The sequence below is a fragment of the Erpetoichthys calabaricus genome, chromosome 8, assembly GCF_900747795.2.
Source record: "Erpetoichthys calabaricus chromosome 8, fErpCal1.3, whole genome shotgun sequence".
Lineage (NCBI taxonomy): Eukaryota > Metazoa > Chordata > Cladistia > Polypteriformes > Polypteridae > Erpetoichthys > Erpetoichthys calabaricus.
The window spans coordinates 61,070,840-61,097,981 of NC_041401.2; the positions used below are offsets into that span (position 1 = coordinate 61,070,840).

The 27,142-nt window shown below is 35.2% G+C and overlaps 1 protein-coding gene across 2 annotated transcripts in view; it reads left to right on the plus strand.

The window, feature by feature from the left end:
• The window catches only part of nek8 (NIMA-related kinase 8), a 39,636-nt gene that overhangs the window by 6,121 nt on the left and 6,373 nt on the right, over positions 1–27,142 (plus strand). For both annotated transcript variants that reach the window (XM_028806590.2, XM_051930554.1), the window contains exons 2-12: positions 900–1,105; positions 2,217–2,449; positions 3,996–4,127; positions 4,453–4,661; positions 7,963–8,039; positions 12,498–12,688; positions 12,786–12,933; positions 18,017–18,093; positions 19,622–19,739; positions 20,446–20,596; positions 25,264–25,427. In XM_028806590.2, coding sequence (XP_028662423.1) covers positions 900–1,105; positions 2,217–2,449; positions 3,996–4,127; positions 4,453–4,661; positions 7,963–8,039; positions 12,498–12,688; positions 12,786–12,933; positions 18,017–18,093; positions 19,622–19,739; positions 20,446–20,596; positions 25,264–25,427 — 1,706 coding nt within the window. The remainder of the gene's footprint in view (positions 1–899; positions 1,106–2,216; positions 2,450–3,995; positions 4,128–4,452; positions 4,662–7,962; positions 8,040–12,497; positions 12,689–12,785; positions 12,934–18,016; positions 18,094–19,621; positions 19,740–20,445; positions 20,597–25,263; positions 25,428–27,142) is intronic.

The window sequence follows — 27,142 nt, forward strand, 5'->3', positions numbered from 1 at the left end:
ATGAGCAAAATGCGACAGCTGTTTCAAGAGGAGTTGTACACGGAAGCAAAGCTTTTTGTTGACAGTGTCAGTGTGTGATTCTTTGTTTAATTGTGTATGCGATGCAGATGCTCTTAGAAAGACAGGCCTATGTGGGCTTTGTAAATTTTAGGAAGTGAGAGAGTGGGGGTGTTGATTGAAGAACACTGAATTCTTCTCAGTAACAAAGCACAATATAACCATTCATTACACCAAACAAACAAAGTGTACATTGTGTGAATTTTGAGTGGTAGGTGTGAATTGTGCATAGTGAAAATGAAAATTAGATTAAAAGACTATTTTATAATCACAGTGATGGGGTGACTCTGCTGCCTCACAGATCTGCCCTCAGTCATCTGTCTGTGTGGAGATTGCTTTGTATGTATTGATGTTTGTATGGGTTTTTCTTCTAGCTGTTCCTGTTTTTCTCCCACATATATTTATTTACATGGCTGATACCTTTATTTGAGATAACTTACACTAGAATATATTAAAACTGTCTACATGTATTTTTTACATCAGTATCCATGTGATACCATCAGTCCTGAGTTTAAAGTCCAGCGTCTAAATCAATTCACCACTATGTTTACCATGGATACTTGATGATTCTAAATTGACTGTATGTGTGAGTGAGTGAGTGAGTGAGTATGCTTTCTAATGGGTTGGTGCCCTGTCCCAGAATGAATCAAGGCTAGTTCCTGTCATGTGTCAGCCCTGAATTGAATTAAGTAGGTTTGTGAATGTTATCTGCAGTTCCTTAAAAACTATTTTCAGTGTAATACACAGAGCAGATTTTTAAGAAGCCTCTTGTTCTGAAGAAGTGGCAAGTGTCTTTATATGTTCACATAACATTGTTTTGTACATTTGATTTTTTTGTCCAGAATTGTTCACCTATGCCGAAGAAAAACTGACCAAAAACTAGTAATCCTTAAAGAAATTCCTGTTGAACAGATGACCAGAGATGAAAGACAGGCTGCTCAGAATGAATGCCAGGTCTTGAAGTTACTGAACCATCCCAACATAATTGAGTATTATGAGAACTTCCTGGAGGACAAAGCTTTAATGATTGCCATGGAATATGCACCAGGTATGTTGTTAAAAATTTTTGTAATAGACCAAGATATTTTATATGACCTAACATGAATTTGTTATTACAGAGAAAGAAAGAATTTAACCCACTGCTGCTTTTTTTTTTTTTTTTTTTTCTTTTGTTTTTATTAGCCTGCTGATTTCTTGAAAGCCTAGTATCACCTGAGTAGTACAAATCTTCAAAAAGCCACAGATAAAAAAGGGATAGCGTACATATTACAAGTAAATATATAAAAATGAGCATGTACTGAATAAACAGCAAAAACTATGAGAAACGTCTTAGCTTCTAACTAACAGTCCGATGAGAATGGGTTCAAATCTTGACCCAGTCACTGTCTGTGTTTAAACATTCTTCCCATGTCCATGTTGGTTTTGCACTGGAAATCCCAGTTTTCCTCCCACATCCCAATGACGTGTAATACGTTGATTTGACTCTCTAAATTGACGTGGTGTGAGTGAATGTGGATGTGTGCATAAATTTGCTCCATTCAAAGTTGGTTCATGCCTTGTGCTGATACTGATAGGGTAGCGTCTACTACTAAGAGTTGGAATTGAAATTGATTTGAAGATGGACGGATGAATGAAGGATATAATGACACTTTCTACTCCCTTCTATTAAGCAGTATATTTACCTAGCAATAATATTAAAATATAAATAGTGTGGCCATCAGAAACAATTTTATTACTGTAAAGTCAACCTTTTACCAAATTGAGACAAGACACCTGTACAGAGAAGCAAAGGTTTTGAAAGTCTGCAGTTTGATTAACTCTTGAGTATAAAATAGTTTCAAAGGGATATTTTCCCAAATTGTGACAATACATCTGTACAGAGAAAGAAAGCTTTTGAAAGTCTGATGATTGATTAACTCTGAGAATAAAATAGTGTTCTATACTTCAGTTTTCCCTCAGTGTGACTTATTTAAATATTATAATAATTTATTTCTACACTTATGCTTGTGAAGTTAATACCTCCTCATTTATGTGTACTGCATGGATATTACTTTATGATAAGTTCATTTGCGTTTTAAATCTCACTATTATAAACAATTTAATGTGTGCCATCCTCTTATTGACATGCTCCTTAATTTACCCTCTTCCATTACGTATAGGTGGTACCTTGGCAGAGTACATTCAGAAACGCTGTAACTCTCTGTTGGATGAAGACTTAATCCTCCACTTCTTTGCTCAGATTCTGCTGGCCCTGCATCATGTTCACAACAAGCTCATTCTTCATAGAGACTTGAAAACTCAAAATATCCTTCTAGACAAACATCAGATGATTGTCAAAATTGGTGATTTTGGTATTTCCAAGATCCTCGTCAGCAAGAGTAAAGCTTACACAGTAGGTCCTTCAAACTGCCTTTCCCACTAATTTATAAAGTGTTAAGATTCAAATCTCATAACTTCAAAGCTGGAATCTGCATCATATAAAATTAATTTCTTCTTGCATTCATTTAGTTACAGCTTAAATATGGGAGGCCTCAATATATTGACTAATTTTTATTCTTTTAACCTTTTTCCAAATATGCATAGCTGAAGCAATTGTCACTAAGGATTATGAAAGAAGGTATAATAAAGGAATAATATATTTAATTGGGACAAAAAAGCACATATTAACTTTTTATTTTGCAAATATGTTGTTGGTGGCATGTGGTATAGCCTGTAGTGTTTTATACTCATAGCTACTGGACCCTGAATCCATTACTAGTTGATCTTCTACTGTATGGAGGTTTTTGATTCTCTCTGTGCACTCCTGAGTTCCATCCACATAATCCTGATCATTCAGAAAATCATAAACATATTCTTAAGTTAACTGAAAAAAATATAAATTAGTCTAGTATCAATGAGTGCAGATTTGTGACCGAATGTGCCCTGTGATGGAGTGGCACCTCAATCAAGGACATTCGTTTTTGCACCCTTTGCTGCCTTTTATATACTACAGTTTCCCTGCTACTCTAAACATTAAAAAATAAGCTTTTAAAGTTAATAGATACTGCACTATTTCCAGGTCATTTCATATTCAGAATGAATCTGGCATATCTCTATTCTGTATTCTCATGTAATGCTTTACACAAGATGTTTAATATCCATTAACGGGTTTACAGTGCGTTTTGTAAACTTGAGCTGTCCTTTGTGGATTTACCATTGGTTAAGTAATAGATTTTCACAAGCAGAAAACATGGTGGGTTATTGAAGACTAACCATCATCTAAAATTAATATTTTTAGATATTTTCAAGCTGGTAAAATTTTTAGTACAAAATCACTTAGGTTATTTTGTTTACCATCCATCCATCCACCCATTTTCTGAACACGTTAATCCAGTTCAGGTTTGCAGGATGCTAGAGCCAGTGCTGTCAGTATCTGGTGCAAGACAGGGAGATAATTGGATGAAGTACTTTCACATACACATGCATACCCAGTGATACTGGGACTAGATTACTGTAGCCAGTTAACCTAATGTTACATGTTTGTGATGTGGAAGAAAACTTTGATACCTGTGTAATAATGAGGAGTATATATGAGTTTGTCCAAGGCAGTTCTTGGCCAATATTAAAACTCAGTTGTGAGGCAGTGCTGGTAACCTCTGGGCCATTATACCACTCTTTTAAATTTAAAATACGGAAGGGTGTATTTCTTTTTCTTGTTAGCAGTGTATCACTTTAACAACAGAAAAGAAGGCTGTAATGTAAACTAGATAATCCTAGAGCAAAGGAAAAGCAAAGGCCAAAGTACTCTTTTTGTTTACAACATGTGCTGCACATTCTTCACCCTTACAGTTAGTAATGAATTACGTATTCATATGAAATGTACCAGTGGGTATCTTATTAACATTGTCCAGTTTTGCTGTTTGAAACAGTTATGTCTGTCTTTTATTGCATTATTTTAGGTCGTTGGTACTCCATGTTACATCTCTCCTGAGCTCTGCGAGGGTAAACCATATAATCAGAAGAGTGACATTTGGGCATTAGGTTGTGTTCTGTATGAGCTGGCAAGTCTGAAACGAGCCTTTGAAGCAGCAGTAAGACATTTCTGTTATCTACAGGTCTTTTTTGTTTTTAGATAACTTTCCAGGTGCTCTAGTGGAACTTTCCCAGAGGTTATTTTAAACAAGATGATAGTTTTGGGACTTTTTAAACCCGTCATTTTTGTGTCTGATTGTGTTGTTGTGTCTGCTGGAAAATAACTTGAATGTTTAATAACCATTAAAAGCACTGAAAAAATATAAAGAACTTTCCCCATAAATAAAACATGGTTTCAATAAAATGAAAGGGCATATATTTTTTTCATTTCAGTTTTACCAATTATAAATGCTTAAAAATTTTCAAATGCCTTCTTGTACCTAGAACTTGCCTGCACTTGTACTGAAGATCATGAGTGGAACATTTGCTCCAATTTCAGACCGCTATAGCCCTGATCTGAGGCAGCTAATCTTAAGCATGCTCAATCTTGACCCATCCAAACGGCCACAGCTGAATGAGATAATGGCACAGCCCATCTGCATTAGGCCCCTGCTTAACCTATATACTGACATTGGCAATGTGAAAATGAGAAGGTAAGGGTGTTGGATCAGAAGATGCTATAAAAAATTGTATCGCTGTCTTTTTTTTTTTTTATATTAACTACAAAAATAAAAAAACACGTACACACACCCAAGTGTTTGACTTACAGGCTAGTCATTTATATTGGAAACGCCCCACAGGGGGTTCTTTCGCAGGGCACTAATTTATATTGTGGGATGTTTTTCTGATGTTTTGACAAAATAATTTACCGATCAAACGTCTTAAAATGATTTAACCAATATAGTGGTTTCTGTGGTATACTACAAACTAAGTTAAAGAGCACATTTTCTAAAGATAAAACCGTGTAACCAAAAGGCATTTATTAATTTCGTATGTTTGTTTTCATATCTGATCTTATCTAATATACATTATATAATAGGGGAGTTATCAGCTTTGGAGGCCTAGTATGTTATGGCTGAAATATTTATGAATAGTCAAAATTTATTATTTAAAAAAAAAATTGTTTTTTGGGGAAAGCAGTGGGATTTACAGTATAATATTAAATTTAAGATTCAACACACAAAAATTAGCTTTATCCAGCCATTTAGCACATTATATATGGTCGCCATTGAATTGTTTGCAGCCAAAATAAACTTTTTTATCAATAACTATGTGCCAATATTTTACAATGTGATTGTTAGGTGTTCTAGCAGGCATTTATGGACTAAAACATGAATGTTCTTAGGTAAACACCAACAATTTGCATATCATAACATATTCAGATGCTTCCTTTGGTCTGTCATCAGCTCCATCAATTGCATGCCTCCCTAATATTGAATGTGGGTGAGGGGTGGATAACTGCAGTGCTAACCTTATTCATCTGTATTGCACACTGTTTGGAAAATGTAATATTTTGCTGTTTGGAAAGCAGCAAATTAAAATGAAAGAAACTTTGTGAAGTATATTTTACATTTTTTTACGAGTGTAATTAATGTTATTCTTTTAAAATTGTATTACAGAACAATTGACTGTATATAATGTTTTATTTTTGTACTTTTATTCCATTTTATACTGTTAAGCATGACATATAAATTTGTAAATATAATCCTGAGGTTTATTGATGTACAGGGCAAATGTAACATGAAATTACAGACATTTGAATTTAAAGGGAAGGTCAATTGTAAAGGTAGTATTGCTATGCATTCTCTGGGTAAAAGAAGAGAGTGTGTTGTAAGGCACAGCACATGGAAGTACCCTTGAAATGATACTACAGCAACCTGTTGCTACTGATGCTTTTTAGTCATGCCAGTGAGAAAATATGAACAATTGTGAATGGTTGCAAAAGCATTCTGGAGAACTTTCCTATGTTTCCACTCCTGGACAACAGATGGGATGTTTTAGTTGACATACTATGTATTTATAGCTATTTAAAAGAGCAAAGTTCACGGGCTGTGCTTTTCAACAAAGTCACATTGAAGCATGTCGCTCATTAGAAATGTCACAATGTCAGAATTTTTGTATTTGATACTAACACCAGTGAAATTTTACGATACTCAATAATTTTCGATACAATGGCAACAACAGAAATCCCATTCAGTTACTGTTTATTAAAGTAATTTCGTTATTGAAGTGAACTTTATTGTGCCTTTTTCTATAGCCAAGTACTAATAGTAACATCAACTTTAAAATTTGAATATATACTGTATATCAAGTAGTTACCAGACTATCATTTAAATAAACAATATTGTCATTCATAAATATCACAATGCAAGGCTTGAATTTTAATGTATGGCAGACATTGGGATCTCCCCATCACCCAGCGTATAACAACAAATGTGGGGTGTATAATCTTGGGAAGATTTCAGCATAAGTTTTATAATAAATAAAAAAAAGATATTATCATGAACATCCTGATTTATCTTAGCATATGCACATTCTAAGTTTATTATGTGACATATTATGTCCAGTAAATGAAAATATAGCTTTAAATCCATACTAAATATAAAAATTCAAATGTTACTGTAGTAAAAATTAGAGAATAAAAAAAATTTATCCCCTGCCATTTTATTTAGAATTATTATAGCATTATCCTTTGAATATGTGTTGTAAATATTATTAACTCACTGTTTACATGAAAGGCAGAAAAATGTTTTGTTTGATTTCACTGTATATACTAACTTTTTGTAATTCAACTACAATCATGAAATATATTCTATATTGTAGTATGTTAAGGAACGTACTTGGGGTTTCTTGGTAAACTGCCTAGGTCAACAAGTAGTAGTAGTAGTAATGTCAGATTTACAGAGTACAGTGAAATTCTTACTTGCATGTCAAACATGCAACATCACCATTCTCCATTATAATGATAAATAAGAGTGTGTTGAAATAAAGAACTTCATTATAAATAATCGAAAATTCAAATCAGTTTACCTTATGTATTCCTTACTCCTGTTGCAGTTGGAGTAGTTCTTATTTTCCTCTCCTTTATTGCCTACTGGCACCTTATCTTTACCTTAAACTTGATTTTATTTTTCCATCTTTGGAGCAAAATTGCTGTGAAGTGTTTTTTTTTTCCTTATTAATTAGCATAATAATGTCTAAGTGTGGGTATATGTGTGCCTGTACTTATGCATTGTTAGAATAGTATTTTGGAATTGTAGCCTTAAATTTGTAAATCTTGTAGTTCTAAATGCTCTTCTCAGTGATGAATAGACTGAACTTACATATTTCTGGAATATTCCAAAACTGGACAAAGATACATGCTGTATTGATTTATTCCAGTTATGTGAAAATCCATGTAAAGCAAACAAAAGCTTCTTTTTTCTTCTTTTGCTGTCTGTCTGATTTCTTACCTGCATATTCACTTCAGGGGTATGAGCAGTCAATACCTGTTCTGGCAGCATTAAATAACAGTGCATGACCCAACCCTAGATGAGATGCCCATCTTTTTATATAAAAAGGTAATTATTATTGGTGTAATAAATAAACATTTTAAATAACAGTTTTAAAAAGGAACTGTCTACTCAAAATAAATGCTTGTTTACATTAATCATTTTTCTTTGCTGGCTGAACTCTGACCATTATTACTGGAAGGTATGCAATTTGCTTGAGTTGGATTTCCATGTAAACAGATAAAGTTGACATAAAAAAGATTTTCTGCTAGTTTATGGTTAACTAGAAAAATTAAATCATGCCAAGGCAACCACTGTACTTCCTAAAACATCTGCCTTTCAGATTAAATGCTTTATGAATATTCAGTTCTGTTCTGTTACCTATAAGTCTGAAGTTGAATATGGGTAGTTACAATGTAGTTTTGTTCAGTATAGTAATATTTTATTTATTTTTTGTTGCCAGAATTGAGAAGCCTTTATCAGTTCAATCTGGCTCAAATCGAAGGCCAACAGGAAGGGTTCCCAGTGCAAGATCAAGAAGTATGTTGATGAGTTTGTAAAGTATATATTTTATAGCAGTCCTTCTAATACCGTATTACTAAACTTTTCATTTCCCATAAGAAAGCAAATATGGGTACAGGCCTCAACACTGCCCTCGTTTTATCATTTGATATATGGTAACTCTAAGCAAAAGCAATCTTTTATGAGGTTTTCATTTTTTAAGCAGACAAAACTTTAGCGTACATTTTATATTTTTTTCCAATTTGTGGCAGAACACACAATGTCTCAGCAGGGTATCACACCTAAAAGGGTATTTCTTGTATTCTGTTATATTAAAGATAACCATAAAGAAATAATAACAGTAATTCAGAAAATACACATTTAATATCTCACTAGTTTAAGTTAATATGGGGAATCACTAGGGTTAAGAAGGTTCCCATACGTTCAAGCTAAAAAGAAGCTGAGATCTGACAAGATTAGTCTTTATCCTATTTAGTTAAAAAGCTGACCATCTAGGACACTAGGTATCCGCTAGGAAAGAACATTTTGATAATATCAATATCGAACCAACAGAAAAACAAAGTACCCCAAAATCTCAAAAGTGCTTTGACTGATTTGATTGAAATTTGGTGACATTTTAGAAAAACTAAAATTAGCCAACATGGTAAACTTTTTATTTATCGATATTTATTAATAATATGTTAATGTACATGCTTTGCACTGTGCAGACAGGTGGCTTTATGCAAACAAAGGACAAACTAAAGGCAATTGACTTGCCACAGGAATAGTACCATTAACCGACAGAGTGGATGGACGACTAAAGATGGGGCGGTGTCCTAGACAAAAAAAAAGAGATGTGATAATGTTGTGAAACAGAAAAAGATGGTTTTGCAAAGAAGATGCAAAGCTCAATGATTAGCAGCAATGTTTTTTCTTTGCTGTTGTCTGGCTCTCATCTTGGTTATCTACAGTACAGTAATCCCTCGCTATATCGCGCTTCGCCTTTCGCGGCTTCACTTCATCGCGGATTTTATATGTAAGCATATTTAAATATATATCGCAGATTTTTCGCTGCTTCGCGGGTTTCTGCGGACAATGGGTCTTTTAATTTCTGGTACATGCTTCCTCAGTTGGTTTGCCCAGTTGATTTCATACAAGGTACGCTACTGGCAGATGGCTGAGAAGCTACCCAGCTTACTTTTCTCTTTCTCTTGCGCTGACTTTCTGTGATCCTGATGTAGGGGGATTGAGCAGGGGGGCTGTTCACACACCTAGACGATACGGACCGGACGCTCGTCTAAAAATGCTGAAAGATTATCTTCACGTTGCTATCTTTTGTGCAGCTGCACGGTGCTTCGCATACTTAAAAGCTCGAAGGGCACGTATTGATTTTTGCTTGAAAAACAAACTCTGTCTCTCTCTATCTCTCTCTCTCTCTCTCTCTCTCTCTCTCTCTCTCTCTTTGTCTGCTCCTGACGGAGGGGGTGTGAGCTGCCGCCTTCAACAGCTTTGTGCCGCGGTGCTTCGCATACTTAAGCCAAACAGCCCTATTGATTTGTTTGCCAGAGATTGTTTTCTCTATCTATGTGACATTCTATGCTCCTGACACGCACTCCTTTGAAAAGGAAGATATGTTTGCATTCTTTTAATTGTGAGACGAAACTGTCATCTCTGTCTTGTCATGGAGCACAGTTTAAACTTTTGAAAAAGAGACAAATGTTTGTTTGCAGTGTTTGAATAACGTTCCTGTCTCTCTACAACCTCCTGTGTTTCTGTGCAAATCTGTGACCCAAGCATGACAATATAAAAATAACCATATGAACATATGGTTTCTACTTTGCGGATTTTCTTATTTCGCGGGTGGCTCTGGAACGCAACCCCCGCGATGGAGGAGGGATTACTGTAATTACTGTAAAATCCGCGAAGTAGAAACCATATGTTTATATGGTTATTTTTATATTGTCATGCTTGGGTCACAGATTTGTGCAGAAACACAGGAGGTTGTAGAGAGACAGGAACGTTATTCAAACACTGCAAACAAACATTTGTCTCTTTTTCAAACGTTTAAACTGTGCTCCATGACAAGACAGAGATGACAGTTCCGTCTCACAATTAAAAGAATGCAAACATATCTTCCTCTTCAAAGGAGTGCGTGTCAGGAGCAGTGACTGTCACAGAGATAGAGACAAAAGCAAACAAATCAATAGGGCTGTTTGGCTTAAGTATGCGAAGCACCGCGGCACAAAGCTGTTGAAGGTGGCAGCTCACACCCCCTCCGTCAGGAGCAGACAAAGAGAGAGAGATAGAGAGAGACAGAGTTTGTTTTTCAAGCACAAATCAATACGTGCCCTTCGAGCTTTTAAGTATGCGAAGCACCGTGCAGCATGTCGTATCAGGAAGCAGCTGCACAAAAGATAGCAACGTGAAGATAATCTTTCAGCATTTTTAGACGAGCGTCCGTATCGTCTAGGTGTGCGAACAGCCCCCCTGCTCAATCCCCCTACGTCAGGATCAGACAAAGTCAGCGCAAGAGAAAGAGAAAAGTAAGCTGGGTAGCTTCTCAGCCATCTGCCAATAGCGTCCCTTGTATGAAATCAACTGGGCAAACCAACTGAGGAAGCATGTACCAGAAATTAAAAGACCCATTGTCCGCAGAAACCCGCGAAGCAGTGAAAAATCCGCGATATATATTTAAATATGCTTACATATAAAATCCGCGATGGAGTGAAGCCGCGAAAGGCGAAGCGCGATATAGCGAGGGATTACTGTATTCTGCTCCATTAACCTCTAGCCCCCAGATGCTGTGCTGAAAACTAAAATAGTGACTGAGCCCTCATCCTCTCTTTGATTGCAGCACTTAAATTCGCAAAATCGCAGTGTCAGTCTTAGATTGTGATGCTTGAATTTACTATAGGAAAATCACAAAAATTATGTTGCAATACTCAAAGTCACTGCTTCACGCTCCTCACTCTTGATGTTAATGCATCAGTGTAACATGTAAGCTACTGGCATACATGTGTATGCACTTCAAGCACTTCTTTCCGTATACGTTCGCATCTGCTGACTTAAACTGGGACTACATATAACTGATTAAAAACATGAAAAGAAATGCTATACTTGAGTGAATAACATAAACAAATGAAAATCATAAACATGTAATAATGATAATAACATAAACTCATATTTCACATTACTCTTACTGATTACCCATATCAATGCAAAAGAATACACTTTCTAGTAAAATTATGTTTTGCAATGACTTTCAACCAAAACCAAATCATTAGAAAAAGCAGGAAAAAGATAGGAATTCATCTAATACAAGAATGATTTCCTCATGGATAATAGTGAATAGCATGTTCAAGAATAAGCAGTTCCAGTGACCTAATAATATTATTATTTTATTATTTGATAGATGCCTTTACCCAAAGCAACTAACAACATCCATCCATTTTCCAACCTGCTGAATCCGAACACAGGGTCACGGAAGTCTGCTGGAGCCAATCCCAGCCAACACAGGGCACAAGGCAGGAAACAATCCTGGGCAGGGTGCCAACCCACCGCAGGACACACACAAACACATCCACACACCAAGCACACACTAGGGACAATTTAGAATCGCCAATCCACCTAACCTGCATGTCTTTGGACTGTGGGAGGAAACCCATGCAGACACGGGGAGAACATGCAAACTTCACGCAGGGAGGACCCGGGAAGCGAACCCAGGTCCCCAGATCTCCCAACTGTGAGGCAGCAGTGCTACCCACTTCGCCACCGTGCCGCCCGCAACTAACAACATCTGATATAGAATTTTTGTACATGCCTTTTGGTTTTCCAGCTGGAACACAGACAAGTGAAGTGACTTGCTCATGGTCACACACTTTGGTTTGGAAGTCCTAGGCCCAAAGCCTTAACCACTATACCAGACTGCCTGCCTATAATTAGCCATTGGTGAAAAAAAAACATGTATTGTATACAGAAAAGCACTTACTTACTTGGTATTTCTGATATACCCGATAAACCAACACTATAACTGAGGCCCATTGTATTGGTTCCTGGACAAATTGGTGTAACACGGCTAGTTTTAGAATAAAAAAGGAAGGCAATCTGACATGATTAAAAAAAAAGTGTATATCTATAAGACGGTGAGGAGCCTGATGCCCATAGTATTAAAACAGCTGATGTTAAAATCTGTTTAGAATTTCAAATTACTGTTTTGGCAACAATGAATCTAATGTGTTCCAACTTAATATTATTCATTTCTGACATCTCAACAAGTTTTTTTCATTATTGTACACCAGAGCTGTTTATGCAAGGAAATTTTTGATGACACTATTCTAGATTTATCTTAATTTATCTTTGTCGATGTCATATCTGAGATAAAAGCCCTTTCTTTCAATAATTCATCCTTCTTTTTTAAAAGTTAAATGTTTGCCATCAACCTCTGTTTGTTTTTTTTTTTTATTAATCTTTTTTTTTGTTCTTGTCTGCCTATCATAGGCAATTTAGTTAATGCCAGTGGGTCAGGAAAAACATGTCACCCACCTCCTATTTCCTTGGTATATACCTGGGGCAGCGGGATCACCATACCCTTACGTCTACCCATGCTAAATACTGAGGTCACACAGGTCTCACTGGGAAGGACACAAAAAACTGGTGTTACAGTCTCTGGACGACTCATTACTTGGGAGGTGAGCTACTGCAGTAGGCATATATTTGTATTTTAGTTCCATCTTTGGATAAACTAAGGAAGAAGCTGACCAAATTATTGTTTTTAATTATTTGAAGGCTCTATCCATCGATGCTGGAGATGTTTCCCTCCCTGGGTCTGTGGATCATGTTCAACCACAGTTCATTTCTAGGTATTTGGAAGGACAGTCAGCAGTGACTATCAAATCGGTCTCCTGTGGGGACCTTTTTACAACTTGCATGACAGGTATAATAATTGATTTTTTATCTGACAAGGAGATCGATCTTTACCATTATAATTGAGTCATATAATGAGAGCAAATTTTCTTTCCTGTAGTTTTAACTGTAAGTATTACATATTATTGTTTTCTGTTATGATTCCGACACATACGCCCTTTAACTATACTAACATTATGGAGTACTCATTTTTTTTGCAGGAATGTACACATCAGTCTATATACAATGCACCATATACAATAAGGAATCGGTATATATAGAATGCACCATATACAATAAGGAATGTGTTTTAATAAAGAATTAATGATGCCTCAGCCTGCATTATTCTTTTATTATTATTTTGTAATAAAGCCAACTTGGACACTGTAAGACTAAGATTTATAAAGTGCATTCACTTTGATGTTTCCACTTTAAGCCTGCCATATCAGTGGCATTTTGTTGTACGTGATATCTGAGGGAAATTTTCATAGGCACTAAAAAACACAATTTCATCCCTTTTGTTTATAGCTTCTTTTGTTATCTCTGGACAAAGTAATATCACAATCCCTAAAAAATATTAATGCTTGTTATTGTCAAGTAGTCTACTCAAGTATTATATCCGTTTTTATACATGGTTTCTTTCTGGTCCTATTTTTGAATTCATTTTAAAGGCTATACAGTATAACTTTTGATAGAAACACTTTGCTATCCTGAACATTTTAAATCTGGTACTCAGATACCATACTTGTGGTATGTTAATTAAGCTGTAAATATGATAAATACTTCCTTTCTTCACCCTTTTGTTTTCTTGCCAGTGGTCAATATTAACCAATTAGTATGTGCACTAGGCATTCAACGTTCAAGCACAAGGTGGTTCTATTGGTATTGTTTTCTAGAACTCATGTGTGTATCATCAAGCCTAACAAGCTCTGTTTTTTGCTTACACACAAAAAACAGCAAGAGACAGATAGCAATGATCAAAACTATGTAAAAAGAAGTTTCTGCATTGTCCTGAAGTTACCAAATAGAAAGAGCAACATGATCCCTGTCTATTGTTATATTATATGTTCTTTTTTTTAAGCTGTGTAATTTTTAGCAATGCTGAATATTACTCTAAATTACTGAAGTTCATGCTATTTTAGTAATTAAAAGCTATATGCCTCATCTTTAAGCATATTTTCTCTGGTTAAGAGGCTTGCAATTATTCTTTTTTGTCACTGTTAAGCATAAGCAAATTCCATTTTATATTTAAATCATTAAAATACTACTACTTTTAGAAACTGGGCATAAAGGAATGGGTAAATATCTCGTAGACATGGATTTTGGACACTGTGCAAATTTAATAAATTTTGTTTAATTTTTTTAAAGAGAAACATGATTAATCGTTATAGCTTCTGAGTTCAATTCGAATGATGTTTTAAAAATCTGTGAAGTGAATTACATCACGGGAAAACTGGGTCAATTTCTTCTAGACAGCAATTTATAATTTAGGTAAATGGTATGCTTAAAATTAAATCAATTCACCCAAACCTGCCCATTACCCCCTTTTAGGCATGGTCTAATTTAAACCCTTAATGTTGCGTTCTTTCTCTGTACCTCAACAATTTTCCCTAAAGCTGTGTTTCATAATATGTACTCCTCTATCACATAGTCATGAAGTGCCCTCTTTACCTCATTATTGTAGAAACTTAATCACACCATGTTTAAATAACTGATTCTCACTCTTTGACACACTGCCTCTTAATGTTCTCTTCCCTGTACTTACCATATAATCAGTGACATATCATCCCTATGTCAACACTATATTCTTTCTGTCACACTGTCTTTTAGTATCCACCTTACAGTCAGTAGCACAGCACAGCTATCACATTGAATTTCACTGTGTTAGTTAGAAGTTTACTACCTTTTGTCACATTCTTTCTCTTTCACTCTCTCACAGGGTCTCTTATTCAGTCACTAATGTAGCTCTAATCTCTGTTTATTATAGCAATCCATAGTTGTGCACTTTCATGCTACATTTTGTGGAGGTAAATTAGGCTGTCTTTAGATGGTTTCATGCATACAACCTAGGAAAACCAGGGCAAATGTCCCAGGAATTTACTTGGGATTATCGCGTTTATACAAACCAGAGCAAGCTCGAAGTTTTCCAAGTTTAAGGCTGAAGTCTCATCCTAGGTATGGAGAATTCTGAAAGTGCTCAAAGGTTCACAAACCATCAACGTTTTTTTTTTATTTTAAAAATCATTATGTTGCTGAGCAGAAATGATAGAATGTTGCAATTCTTCTATATACAGTACTTATTGTTTTATGCATGACTTTGAAATATAATCAGTTAGAGCTAGGTTAGAAATTGGTAAGCAACTGAGCCAAATATTTAATATTAAAGATTAAGAGATGTAGGTGATTGAGTTTTTTTTTTCACTTTTCCTAAAAGCTGCACAAAAGACAATTTTCTGAAGATAAGTGCCACATGTTGTGCCCATCTTCAATTGTAAAGCTGCTTCACTTCCATCCAGCTGTGTCACTTTCCTCACTTCTTGAAAACACAGGCTTTAAATTGGATGTCATGACTGTTTTTGGTGTTAGCTGACCTCGACAATTTAATTGACTTAGATGGAAAGTAATTCACTTATTTCAATACATATTAATTTCATAGATACTTTTAAAATAACTCACCTTAGAAAATGAATAACCTTTCTTGAAATTGTTTAGATTGTTTTTCATTTGTCCTCTTTCACTTCTCATATGATATTTCAACTCATATGAACATCAGTACATTGTATATACACTTGGGCCTGCTTTACGTAGTATTTTTTAGATAGCATCAACTCAGTGTTATGAGTCTGATGCAATGTAAAATGACTTATTAAAACAAACAAATGGAGTATGCTTCTGATCTGGATATTAATCATGTGTCTTTTGCATTTGTTTTATACTCTTTATATTGCCATACTTTGTAAAGTTAAAAATAGCAAAAATGCTTGGTGTTAAAAGGAAGAGTTATGAAATGTACTGTAACTGTACTTCATCTTTCCTGCCTAATCCTCAGAAGGGAGTTCATATTACACAGAATTACTTTCCTGTCTGAAATACTAGTATGAAGAGAGTACTGTTGCTATCATTGTCTATAACAAATGTAGCACATCTGCCACTTTTGTTTCTTTATGTAACACTGTAAGGCAGTATTGTAGACTTAAAAACTACTTATTTTAATTTGCATCTGTGTCAGTGTCCCTGTCACTTTTATACCAAGTCCCAATGTTCTTCTTTCAGTCAGCTCCAAAATGTTGCATTATTAAAGCTCATTATGTACAACACATAATAGTGACAGAACCCAGTAGAAGTTTTACCAAATTGATTTTTTATCAACTTTCTGAAGCTGTTTTGCCCCTACAAGTTTATGGGGAGAGAGAAACCTTATGCTTCTAGCACTGTGTGGAAAACTTCCAAAGATGAGATGCCAGTCCAGTGCAGGGCTCACCTGTAAACATACAGATCCTGTGAAAAGTATGGAAGTTTTCACATTTTATTATTATTCAACATCAAAGTGAACACAGATCATCTGCAAACTGGTTTAAATGAATTACAGTGTAGAACACAAAATAATTGATTGCATAAGTAGTCATCTCCTTCAAGTCAGTAGACATACTTTTGGCAGAAAGTCTTGTGTCTGTGTGCACAGGTCTCTTTTGGCTGTGCACATCTGGATACCCCAGTTTTTTCCCTGCTCTTTGCACAACTACTCAAGCTCTATCAGATTGTATTGGGATTGCGAGTAAACAACCATTTTCAAAACCAGTCACAAATTCTAAATTGGATTGAGGTGTGAAATCTGACTTGGATACTCCAGAGCATTAACGTCATTTGTAGCTTTGGCTTTATGCTTGTGGTCTTTTTCTGGCTGGTTTCTTGCAGAGTGTATCAACTTTTCCTTCAGGGTTTTCCCATATTTTGCTGTGTTGATTTTACCCTTAACACTCACAAGCTTTCTAGAACCTGCTACAGAGAGGCATCCTGACAGCATAATGCTACCTCCACCATGCTTTGCAGTGGGAATGTTGTGTTTTTGATAATGTGCAGTATTTAAACATGGTGTTTAGTCTAATGGTTAAGAAACTTAATTTTAGTCTCATCAGACCATAGAACCTTCTTCTAGGTAACTTCAGAGTCTTCCATGCACCTTCCTGCAAACTCTGTCTGAAATTTCATGTAAATTTTATTTTACACCGTCTTTCCCTTTACCACTTTCCCATAAACCTACAACTGATGAAGCACCCGGGCAACAGTCAATGCATGCACAGCCTTTTTGATTTCTGCCACTATAGTGTGCAACTCCTCCAGAGTTCTCAGAGGTCTCTTGGTGGCATTCCTCACTAGTGATCTTGTTAACATGATGGTGTTTTTGTGGACAGCCTGCTCTAGGCAGATTTACAGCTGTGCCATATATTTTTCCATTTCTTAGCGATTGAATTAACTGGACTCAAAGGGATATTAATGACATGGATATTTTCTTGTTTCTTTCCCCTGATCAATGCTTTTTACTCACCTTTTCAGTGAGTTGCTTGAGGTGTTTTTGTCTGTAGGTTAGGCCATTACACTGACTCACAACAAGTTGGACCTTCCACCTGCAGGTGCATTTATACTATAACTAATTGACAGCCCTGTTTCTACAGACAGGCTATCTCCATTGAACTAATTATGTTACTTCTAAAACCATTATATTTATGTTTAGTTTGATCACTTTAACTTTCAAGAGTAATTTTTCGTTGATCCATGTCAGAAAAACCACATTAAATCCACTTTCTAATTCCTATTCGCTCTGTACAATCATATTCACTCATACTGGACCAATTTAGAGTCCTCACTTAAGCTACTGTACCCTCATGTTAAACCGTAGAACTGAAAAACTAGGCAGACATATGCAACTCCATATAGACAGTGACCAGACTAGTTCTAAAAACAGGTTACGATAAACTTTATGCAGCACCAGTAGGCATTTTGCTAGCATACCACATGTAAAAAATCAGCACTTAAATTTAAATGAAAAAATGAATTAGGTATTTGTTAAGTTTACAAATGAAATTGGACTTTAGTAACTGAGTTTTTCTGTACAGACAGGGGTATCGTCATGACCTTTGGAAGTGGAAGCAATGGCTGTCTGGGACATGGCAATTTTAATGATGTCACTCAGGTAAACAGAAAATAATTCCAAAACCACCCCCACCACTCTGTGTTATTAAGAAATTTACCATTTTTTAATTGATGAGGCGAGGATGTATTCATTTATGTGTGATCCTTGAGAAAGGGACCATGATGGCTTCAGAATGTGTCAGACAAGATGATTAATCTCTACTACAACAACATTAGTTCTTCTTCCTTTGTAAATTATACACATGTCTTGGCCTCTGAAACCTGGGAGACGAATAGCCCAACTCTGTATAGGAGACATAGTGGTTTCTGGTCCCCAGGTGTAGACATTCTTTTACATGATTGTTTTTAGTCTTGATTGTTCCATAAGACCACAGTTCACAACAACTGTGGGTTTACTGGATGGATTGTATGGTGATGGCCATAGTATTTTGTATATTTACACCTCAGTGGTGGTATTAGATATACTGAGACACTTCGCCATGAGGCATGGTATATGTTATTTGTCACAAACCTGTTTTATGTTGTGCCTTTACTACAGTGAGTAAGGCTAAATCTTAATCACTAGTATTATGTTATTGTACTCTGGGATGGATAATATGATGAATCATGCACCTATTTTTTTTTTTTTATGAATAAGAATGTGACTATTATATGGTTGGTACTATTCTAATTCCCAATATCCCATATTTAATTACACTTAATTATTAGAGAATTATTTTTATTAATTGTTTTTTATTTTATTGATTTAATGAGCTCTATATAGTTCTGAGGTATAATCCTACCTTTAATTGGTGGTGTGTCCATAGTTTGACATTGGGGTTAACTGTACCAACAGGTGTTGGTCTGATACAAAATACATTTGATTGTTCAAGTTGTAATTATTACATAGGTTACCACCTGGTACAATGCATCAGCTAACCTTGTACAAAGTACTATTCCTTAGCAGGTCATACTAGGACACATATTCACAGTCACTCATACTGGGGCAACTAACCTAATTCATATGTCTTTCTGTGAGGGTAAATATGAGTACCCTCAGAAAATCTATATGACCATGGAGAGAACATGCAACAGCCATATAGTGACCATGTCAAGAGTAAGTCCATAACAGGACACCCTTATTCCCCGATACACTCAACACAAGTACAATTTAGAGTTAGTAGTCTAAATCTTATTCCTACATTGCCTCCTTTTGGAGTAGCAACACTTTGGTTCAGATCATTCTATTGATAACTAAATGGCAATGTCATTCCTTACCCTTGTTACTTTTTTTTATCAGTTCTTCCAAATATTTCCATCAATGTTGGGTCAGCAACACTGCATTTCTTCCTCAAACATGATGATGTTCGTTTGGTCAAAATTAGCCTGTTAAGGTTTCCAGGACATCTGAGAAATATCAAGTGCTGTAACTGTCCACTTGTTCTGGCAACATCTAGTCAATATAAAGTGTCTAAATGTTATTACCCACAAGGAAATATTCTAGTTCTTCAATTAAAAATCACAGTTAAAGCAGTTTATCAGTTATCTCAAGAGTGTGTTTTTTCTGTTTTTCTTTTTTTTTTTTGTAGCCTAAAATTGTTGAAGCCCTGCTTGGATATGAAATTGTCCAGATTTCTTGTGGAGCATCACATGTTGTAGCAGTAAGCAATGAACATGAGGTCTTTACATGGGGACGAGGTGACAACGGTACTGCAGCCTAACTGAGAGGATTGTCTTCCATATCTTTATTCATTTGTGGTCTCTTTTCAATGTATAATTGTAGATGTAGTAAAGTCTTAACTTTTCACTTTTCTTCCTTTGCTTTTGGTTTTTGGAACTGACTTTTCAGAGTGAATTGATCCATATTGTCCAATTGGCATTAGGGTTATTCATGCTAGCCTAATGTACTTAACTATTGGCACATTAAGCAAAGTCAGTGATAGCACATGCACTTAATATTTTTGGTCGTAATTGTGATGAATAAGAAAATTGGAAACAATTTAAGTGCAGTAAATAAAAATGGAAAAATATTAAATTAAAGCATCTGTTATTTAATTTGTTTCAACCTTAACTTTTACAACCTTATCTTCTACTAGATCTCTTTAGTCTTTCTCAAAAAATATTAATTTCCCATTTTTAAACAGAAATGCCTTTGCTTCAGTTCATAATATCTATTCATTCTCCTTACTGTATATATATACTGTACATATGTCTACATTATTCTGTAACATTGTTCATCTGTGCCTTGACTATGAAAGTTTGTACCATTGCCTAAAATGTGCCAGAATGTTAATTTTTGTTATGCACAATACGATTCGTTGTTAAATACTTGGAGCTAAATTTATGTATGACATTTTAAAAAAATGTTTTTATTTCCATTTACCAAGTTTAATGTGTGCTTTGTTTGTTTCAGGTCGGCTAGGTTTAGGCTCTCAAGAGTCCCACAACAGTCCTCAGCAAGTTGCTCTTCCTGCTGAATATAAAATACTTAAAGTGCCTTGTGGCGTTGACTGTTCCATGATCCTCACAACTGATTATCAAATACTAGCCTGTGGAAGCAACAGGTAAAAATGTGTCTCATATATAGCATCTAAATACAGTGATCCCTCGCTATATCGCGCTTCGCCTTTCGCGGCTTCACTCTATCGCGGATTTTATATGTAAGCATATTTAAATGTATATCGCGGATTTTTTGCTGGTTCGTGGATTTCTGCGGACAATGGGTCTTTTAATTTCTGGTACATGCTTCCTCAGTTGGTTTGCCCAGTTGATTTCATACAAGGGACGCTATTGGCAGATGGCTGAGAAGCTACCCAGCTTACTTTCTCTCTGTCTTGCGCTGACTTTCTGTGATCCTGACGTAGGGGATTGAGCAGGGGGGCTGTTCGCACACCTAGACGATACGGACACTCGTCTAAAAATGCTGAAAGATTATCTTCACGTTGCTACCTTCTGTGTGCAGCTGCTTAGTGAAGCGACATGCTGCACGGTGCTTTGCATACTTAAAAGCTCAAAGGGCACGTATTGATTTTTGACTTTGTTTTTCTCTCTCTCTCTCTCTCTCCCTGCTCCTGACGGAGGGGGTGTGAGCTGCCGCCTTCAACAGCTTTGTACCGGCGGTGCTTCACATACTTAAAAGCCAAACAGCCCTATTGATTTGTTTGCTTTCCTCTCTGTTTCCTTTGAAGAGGAAGATATGTTTGCATTCTTTTAATTGTGAGACAGAACTGTCATCTCTGTCTTGTCATGGAGCACAGTTTAAACTTTTGAAAAAGAGACAAATGTTTGTTTGCAGTGTTTGAATAACGTTCCTGTCTCTCTACAACCTCCTGTGTTTCTGCGCAAATCTGTGACCCAAGCATGACAATATAAAAATAACCATATAAACATATGGTTTCTACTTCGCGGATTTTCTTATTTCGCGGGTGGCTCTGGAACGCAACCCCCGCGATGGAGGAGGGATTACTGTATACTTAAAGCAGTGGAGTTATGCGAAAGGTTAAGGGTAGAGAGCCAGAGATACACTATATGAATATATATTGCAGAAATAACAAGTATGTTGTCCACAATCCTTTCTTTAATGTAACTTTTTCTGTGGCGTTAACTGTCTTTTAAATTTTTTTCTAACAAGTTAATTGGTGATTTTAAAATGGCCCTTATGTGAGTCTTGGTGTGGGTGTGTGTGCAAGTGATGTACCCACATCCTCTTCAGTGTTGTTTCTTACCTTGCTCCCACTGCTATACAAACTGTCTGTGATTCCTGACTGAAACCAAGCAGGTTTGAGAATGAAATTTAAGGATTTTTTAAAATTCTAATTTCCTTGATATTTTCTTCTTTTCTTGTGTTCTTGGTGTGCTTATTCTAATATTGTAGATCTTTTTCCATTTCCCCTTAACATATAATGTGGCAATTCATTAGAATATTGTCCATCTTCTTTTAATATCTTTATCTCTTGTAGTTCTTTACATGTTTTATACCCAACCTGTTTTTTAGCCAGTCTGTGCAAGTCAGGGAAGCAGAAATTGGTTTTGCAACTAGAAATGTTCACATATCCTGTTGAACATATGTAAATTGCCATTGTAATCCACAGTATTAGGTTTATGACAGTAGTAATTGGAGAGAAAGATACTTTTCCTGAAAGTTAAAATTTGTCATTTATTTTGTAATGGATGTGGAGATGCAGAATTGATTGAAGAAAGAGTGTTTCAACCATAAATTTTGAGATAGCCATCAATAGTTAACCTTATTGTTTAAAGCAGCAGAGAATTCCTCTGGGTCTTTTTTAAAATTACAGCAGTCTAGTTCCCATGTGCTGTGCATTATCTTGGGTAATTAGTTAGTTCATCCTTCCATGTGTTTATGGCCTTTCCCAGTGCTTCTGTTTATCTCAAGTTTAGTGTGAATTCCCTGCATGAAAATAATGATCTTGCTAAATGAAAACAAAATTCTTAAGCAGGTAAAATTTATGAAAGTAGAATACAATTTAAATGCAGACTAACTAGTCTGCAAATGCCAGTTTATTATTAAATCTAGAAACTGCAATCATCTGTATTGTAAATGCAGATATACTGCAGGGGGTCTTCAAGTTCTATGAATATATTACGTTTCTTTCTAGGTGGTACTATAGAGAAGATAATTATTTTTTGTTTGCAAGATTCTGTCTTGACAAATGTGTGCATTTTCATATGGTAAAGTCAATTAAAATAAAGCCTGGTTTTGAGCTGTTCAATATACAAATGAAATTATATGTTACAGACATTTATGAACTGTTTACTTGTAACCATATAAAGTAAAGGCAATGCATGGGAAGGGCAAATACAGTGCTTATAAAAAGTATTCACCCCTTGGAAGGTTTCTGATTTTATTGTTATAAAACATTGAATGACGGTGTGTTTGATTCGACTTTTTTGACACAGATCAATAGAAAAAGACACTGTAAAAATGAAAACTGATCTACACAAAGTGATTTAAATTATTTGCAAATTGTAATTGTATGTAAAAACTTTAAAGGAATGAATACTTTTTCTAGGCACTGTATATTGATTTTGATTTAGTAGTAGTTTTAACCATTTTATTTTTTCTTTGCTATTGGTATTTTGGGTTCTTGAAATAAAGGAACACTGCTCCTTGAGTGTTTGACAACAATGTACACTCATTTTAGACCTGTATAATATAAACAGGGAAAATGTTTTTTTTTTTTGTTTTTTTTTGAAATTTAACTTAACACAAACCCCCAAAAGGACTACATAACATGCTCGCCAACAAAAGATGTAATCCAGTGAGACAATGAAATTGCTGTCCACATTATTTGGGAAGGAAGCATTGTACCCGTAATGTTAAATGAGGTCCTGCTTTGGCCAGTACAAAACTTCTTTCAAACAGTAGGAGGCCATTCTGCCTGTTTCTGTTAGTTAGTTTCAATATAGTCCCACAATCTCTTCCACATAAAAGCCGCCAGAGCTTTCAACTTCATGGCTTGGTTATTTGTTTGAGAGTTTCATGACCACTTGTGTGAAGAAGTGTTGCTTGGTTTCATTCTTGACTGTCCTTCCCCTTAAATTCCATCCCATCAGTGTCCTTGAGTAAGTGGTACACTGTTTAACTGAAATAATTCTGTATATGCTTTAGTGATGCCTTTGGGAATGATTTAATTCCTGGATTGGTTTCCAGTGTAGCTTTCTCTCAAGACTGAATAGGTCTATTTTCTTTTCCTTAATGTATCAGAGTATAATGTGTGCACTTTAGTCCAGGAATCTTTACAGTTAATGTCTTTTTTTTTTTGTGGAATCCTGGCCAGAATGCATGCAGTACTCAAGATGTGTCCTCACTAGTGCATTATACACTTGAAGTATAATATTCCTTAATTTAATATTTAGAATATCCCTATGTATCTCCAGAAATCCCTATATATTGTGTTTATACATTACCCTGAGTCTCTTTTAGGTTGTTTCTGTATGTCAGCAGGCTCATCTCTTTGACTGTTTGCAGCACATGTCAACATCAAACTACATTTTCCAATTGTTTGCAAAGTTGTGAATATTGTCTTGTTCAGTTGTTTTTGTTACTTCCTTAGTATTTGATTTGGTAACTGCAAGTTATATTTGTCATCTGTAATACTACAAGATGACTATCTAAATAAGATTCAATGTCATTAATGTAAATTAAAAGAGTAACGGTTCTAGCACAGACTCTTGAAGGATTCCGTCTCCCCTAATATTGAACATTTTTGTAATCTGTACTGTTTCATCCTTTCATCCTAATCAGTAGGAAGTTTAGTTTGGAAGTTACCTTTGTCGTTTGGGTGTATTTCCTTACTTATAATTTCTTCTTTAAAAATGGTGTTCCTTCCCTGCATCCACATTTACAATTATTTAAAGTATTTTTGTGCTAGTAGTCTTCAACAGTATTTTGGTAATATCTTTTATTAAGTGTATCTAACATCCTTTTGATAATCTTACACAAGTTAAATCTAAGGCAAATTGGGCTGTATCCATGCTACTTACATTTCAGTCATGATGACAATAAAATACAACAGTATTGCCAATGATGAATGTTATACTTTACCACATTCTTAAGCTGTTTAGTTTATAAAAATGAGTGGAAGACCATTAAAATTGTTCTGAGATATTCTAATCTTGGCTCGGTTTTTGGGCTGAAAAGGAGTGACAAATAGAACTAGCCATACAGCTCTATTTATAAAGTTTAGTTGACCTGCAATTGTGTTGGAGAGCTGCTGGTAAATTCTAGACAGTGTCACTAGTGTTGTGTTTCCATTAAAACTGAATGCAAAGTACACAGAAATCACTCAGTCACACAAATTGTTTGCTGATTTAATCTCTTTACATGTATATTTTGGTCATGGTAATGCCCGTTTTCCACTGATAGCTTATTTATGAAGATGCATGTCCTTTTGGCCATTATGTAAAAGAATTTGTAGAAAGTTTATTTAGGCAGGAGAAAAGTAAACCAAATGAAATTTGATACATCCTGTCTGAAATAATTGCTACATGTTTACTTCAGTGTCTAGTAAAAAATTTAGAGCAGAAGATGCTTGTGGTTTCATTTGCTGATGTGACCACAAAGGAGTGAGAGGAGAATTTGAAGATAATGTAATAGCTACCTATTGCATTTAGAAATATTTGACTCATATAAACAGTGTTGTGATTTATATTTTTAGCACCATGTGGCATGCACTCAGTTAATTTTAAAAAAGTATGCTTTTCATTTTAGGTTTAACAAATTAGGGTTAGATAAAAGTAATAACTCTGAAGATCCACCTATTTCTGAGCAAGTTGAAGAAGTCCACATTTTCACTCTTGTACAGTCTAACCCCCTCAATGTGGAGAAGATCACATACATTGATATTGGAACAGCTCACTCAGCTGCGATTACAGGTGAGTATTTAAAATTACCACCATCAGTATTTAGTAAAGCTTCTGTACCCTGTTTGGTAAGACTCAGTTTGTGAAATACCCTATGGTAGCCATTGAAGGATGACAGGGTTATGTTCAGTGTGTGGCAATAACACTCCATTGTTGACTGAATATTGAAATCTTACCCTGGTACATGGGATATGCAGTTAGCTACAGAGAATGCTATAACTAATATGAATATCACAAATACACTAATCACATCATAATTGGATACACAAGCTCCAAATGAAAGGCACACTTTCACATACTTCTGACAAGCACTGTGTAGAAAATCCACTTTTTGTGAAACACATGCACTCTTATGTACAAGCTGTAGTGGTGCAGATGTTCACTTCAAAAGTAGTGCAACATTCGGCTGAAGTTTCATTGTTTTGATTGATGTGTTTGAATTTTTTAAATGTCAAACTAAACTTTGAAAACAACTTAGTTTTCTTTTCTTTGCGTAAAAGCAGAATTGGGCTAATTGATTAATGGCATGTTGCATGTGCTACAACTCTATTGCATTAGGCAGAACCTTGCCATGGATAGCTGAAATAAAAGGAAACACCCTACCAATGATCTTCCTGTAAATTTGTATTTGACTATTTCCTCACAAGCCTAGTAAATGTCACTGAGTAATTTATAACACCATAGCATGTTTTTAAAATGTATTTTCAGGAACCCCAGACAATTTGGATTTTAAGGATTTCAGGAGACCAAGACCCTTGTATTTTGCACCTTGCTTACAGCTCATGTTGCCTTTCTTTATGAAGAGAATCTGTTTTTTTTTTTTTTTTAAATGGAAGCTATGACTACAGTTTAAATGAGGCTAGTGCATTATATGATTAAGTCTCTCAACTAATCAATACCTGATTATATATTTAATCTTTGTGGATATGCTCAAATATAGTGTGATTTGGAACACATAGTCATAGTCATAATATCGTACAAATTGATACATATAAACTGTTTTTATTATGTGCTGTCTCTTTAAACTATCAAACCTGACCTGGAAATAGCTATGAAAGTTTTTCTAATATTACCTTAAGTGGGATAACGTTTGTAACTTGGTTCTCAATTCATCACGTCACATTGCTTCTGTAATTCTTCCTTTTATTGGTTGGGTTTGAGTTTTCATTATAGACACATTAAGTCAAATGTAGTTCCAAAGTTATACTTTTCAAATATTGATGTCTGTAGTATTTTACTACATGTTCTAGTATACAATGAAATTCTTATTTGCATGTGGTGCCATGATTAATGAGTATAACAACATTACCCAAAAATGACTACTTTATCTTGAAAGTTCTATCTTTCTTCCTTCATAAAAGTCTCAGAACGTATTTGTCAAATAGGAGTTTTAATAGTCAAAAGTAGGTTTTCATGGCACACTTTGAGTCCCTTGGTATGTGTTTATATTTTATGATAGACTGTAGATAGTTCAGGTTAAAATATAAGTAAGTGTAGTTTATTACTGTAACATGAGATATAAAGAAAAGTTAGGTTCTAATCAAACTGCAGAAATATCAAGGTTATTCACCCTTTCATCAGTCCTTATGAGGTGGTTGCATGTGAAAACACATTTTTACACACACAAATGAGCATGCAAGATATTTTCTGGATGAAATCTCATATTAAATAATTTTATGAGCATTAGTCCAAGGATCACAGTTTGTGTATTTCTATCCTAACATTAA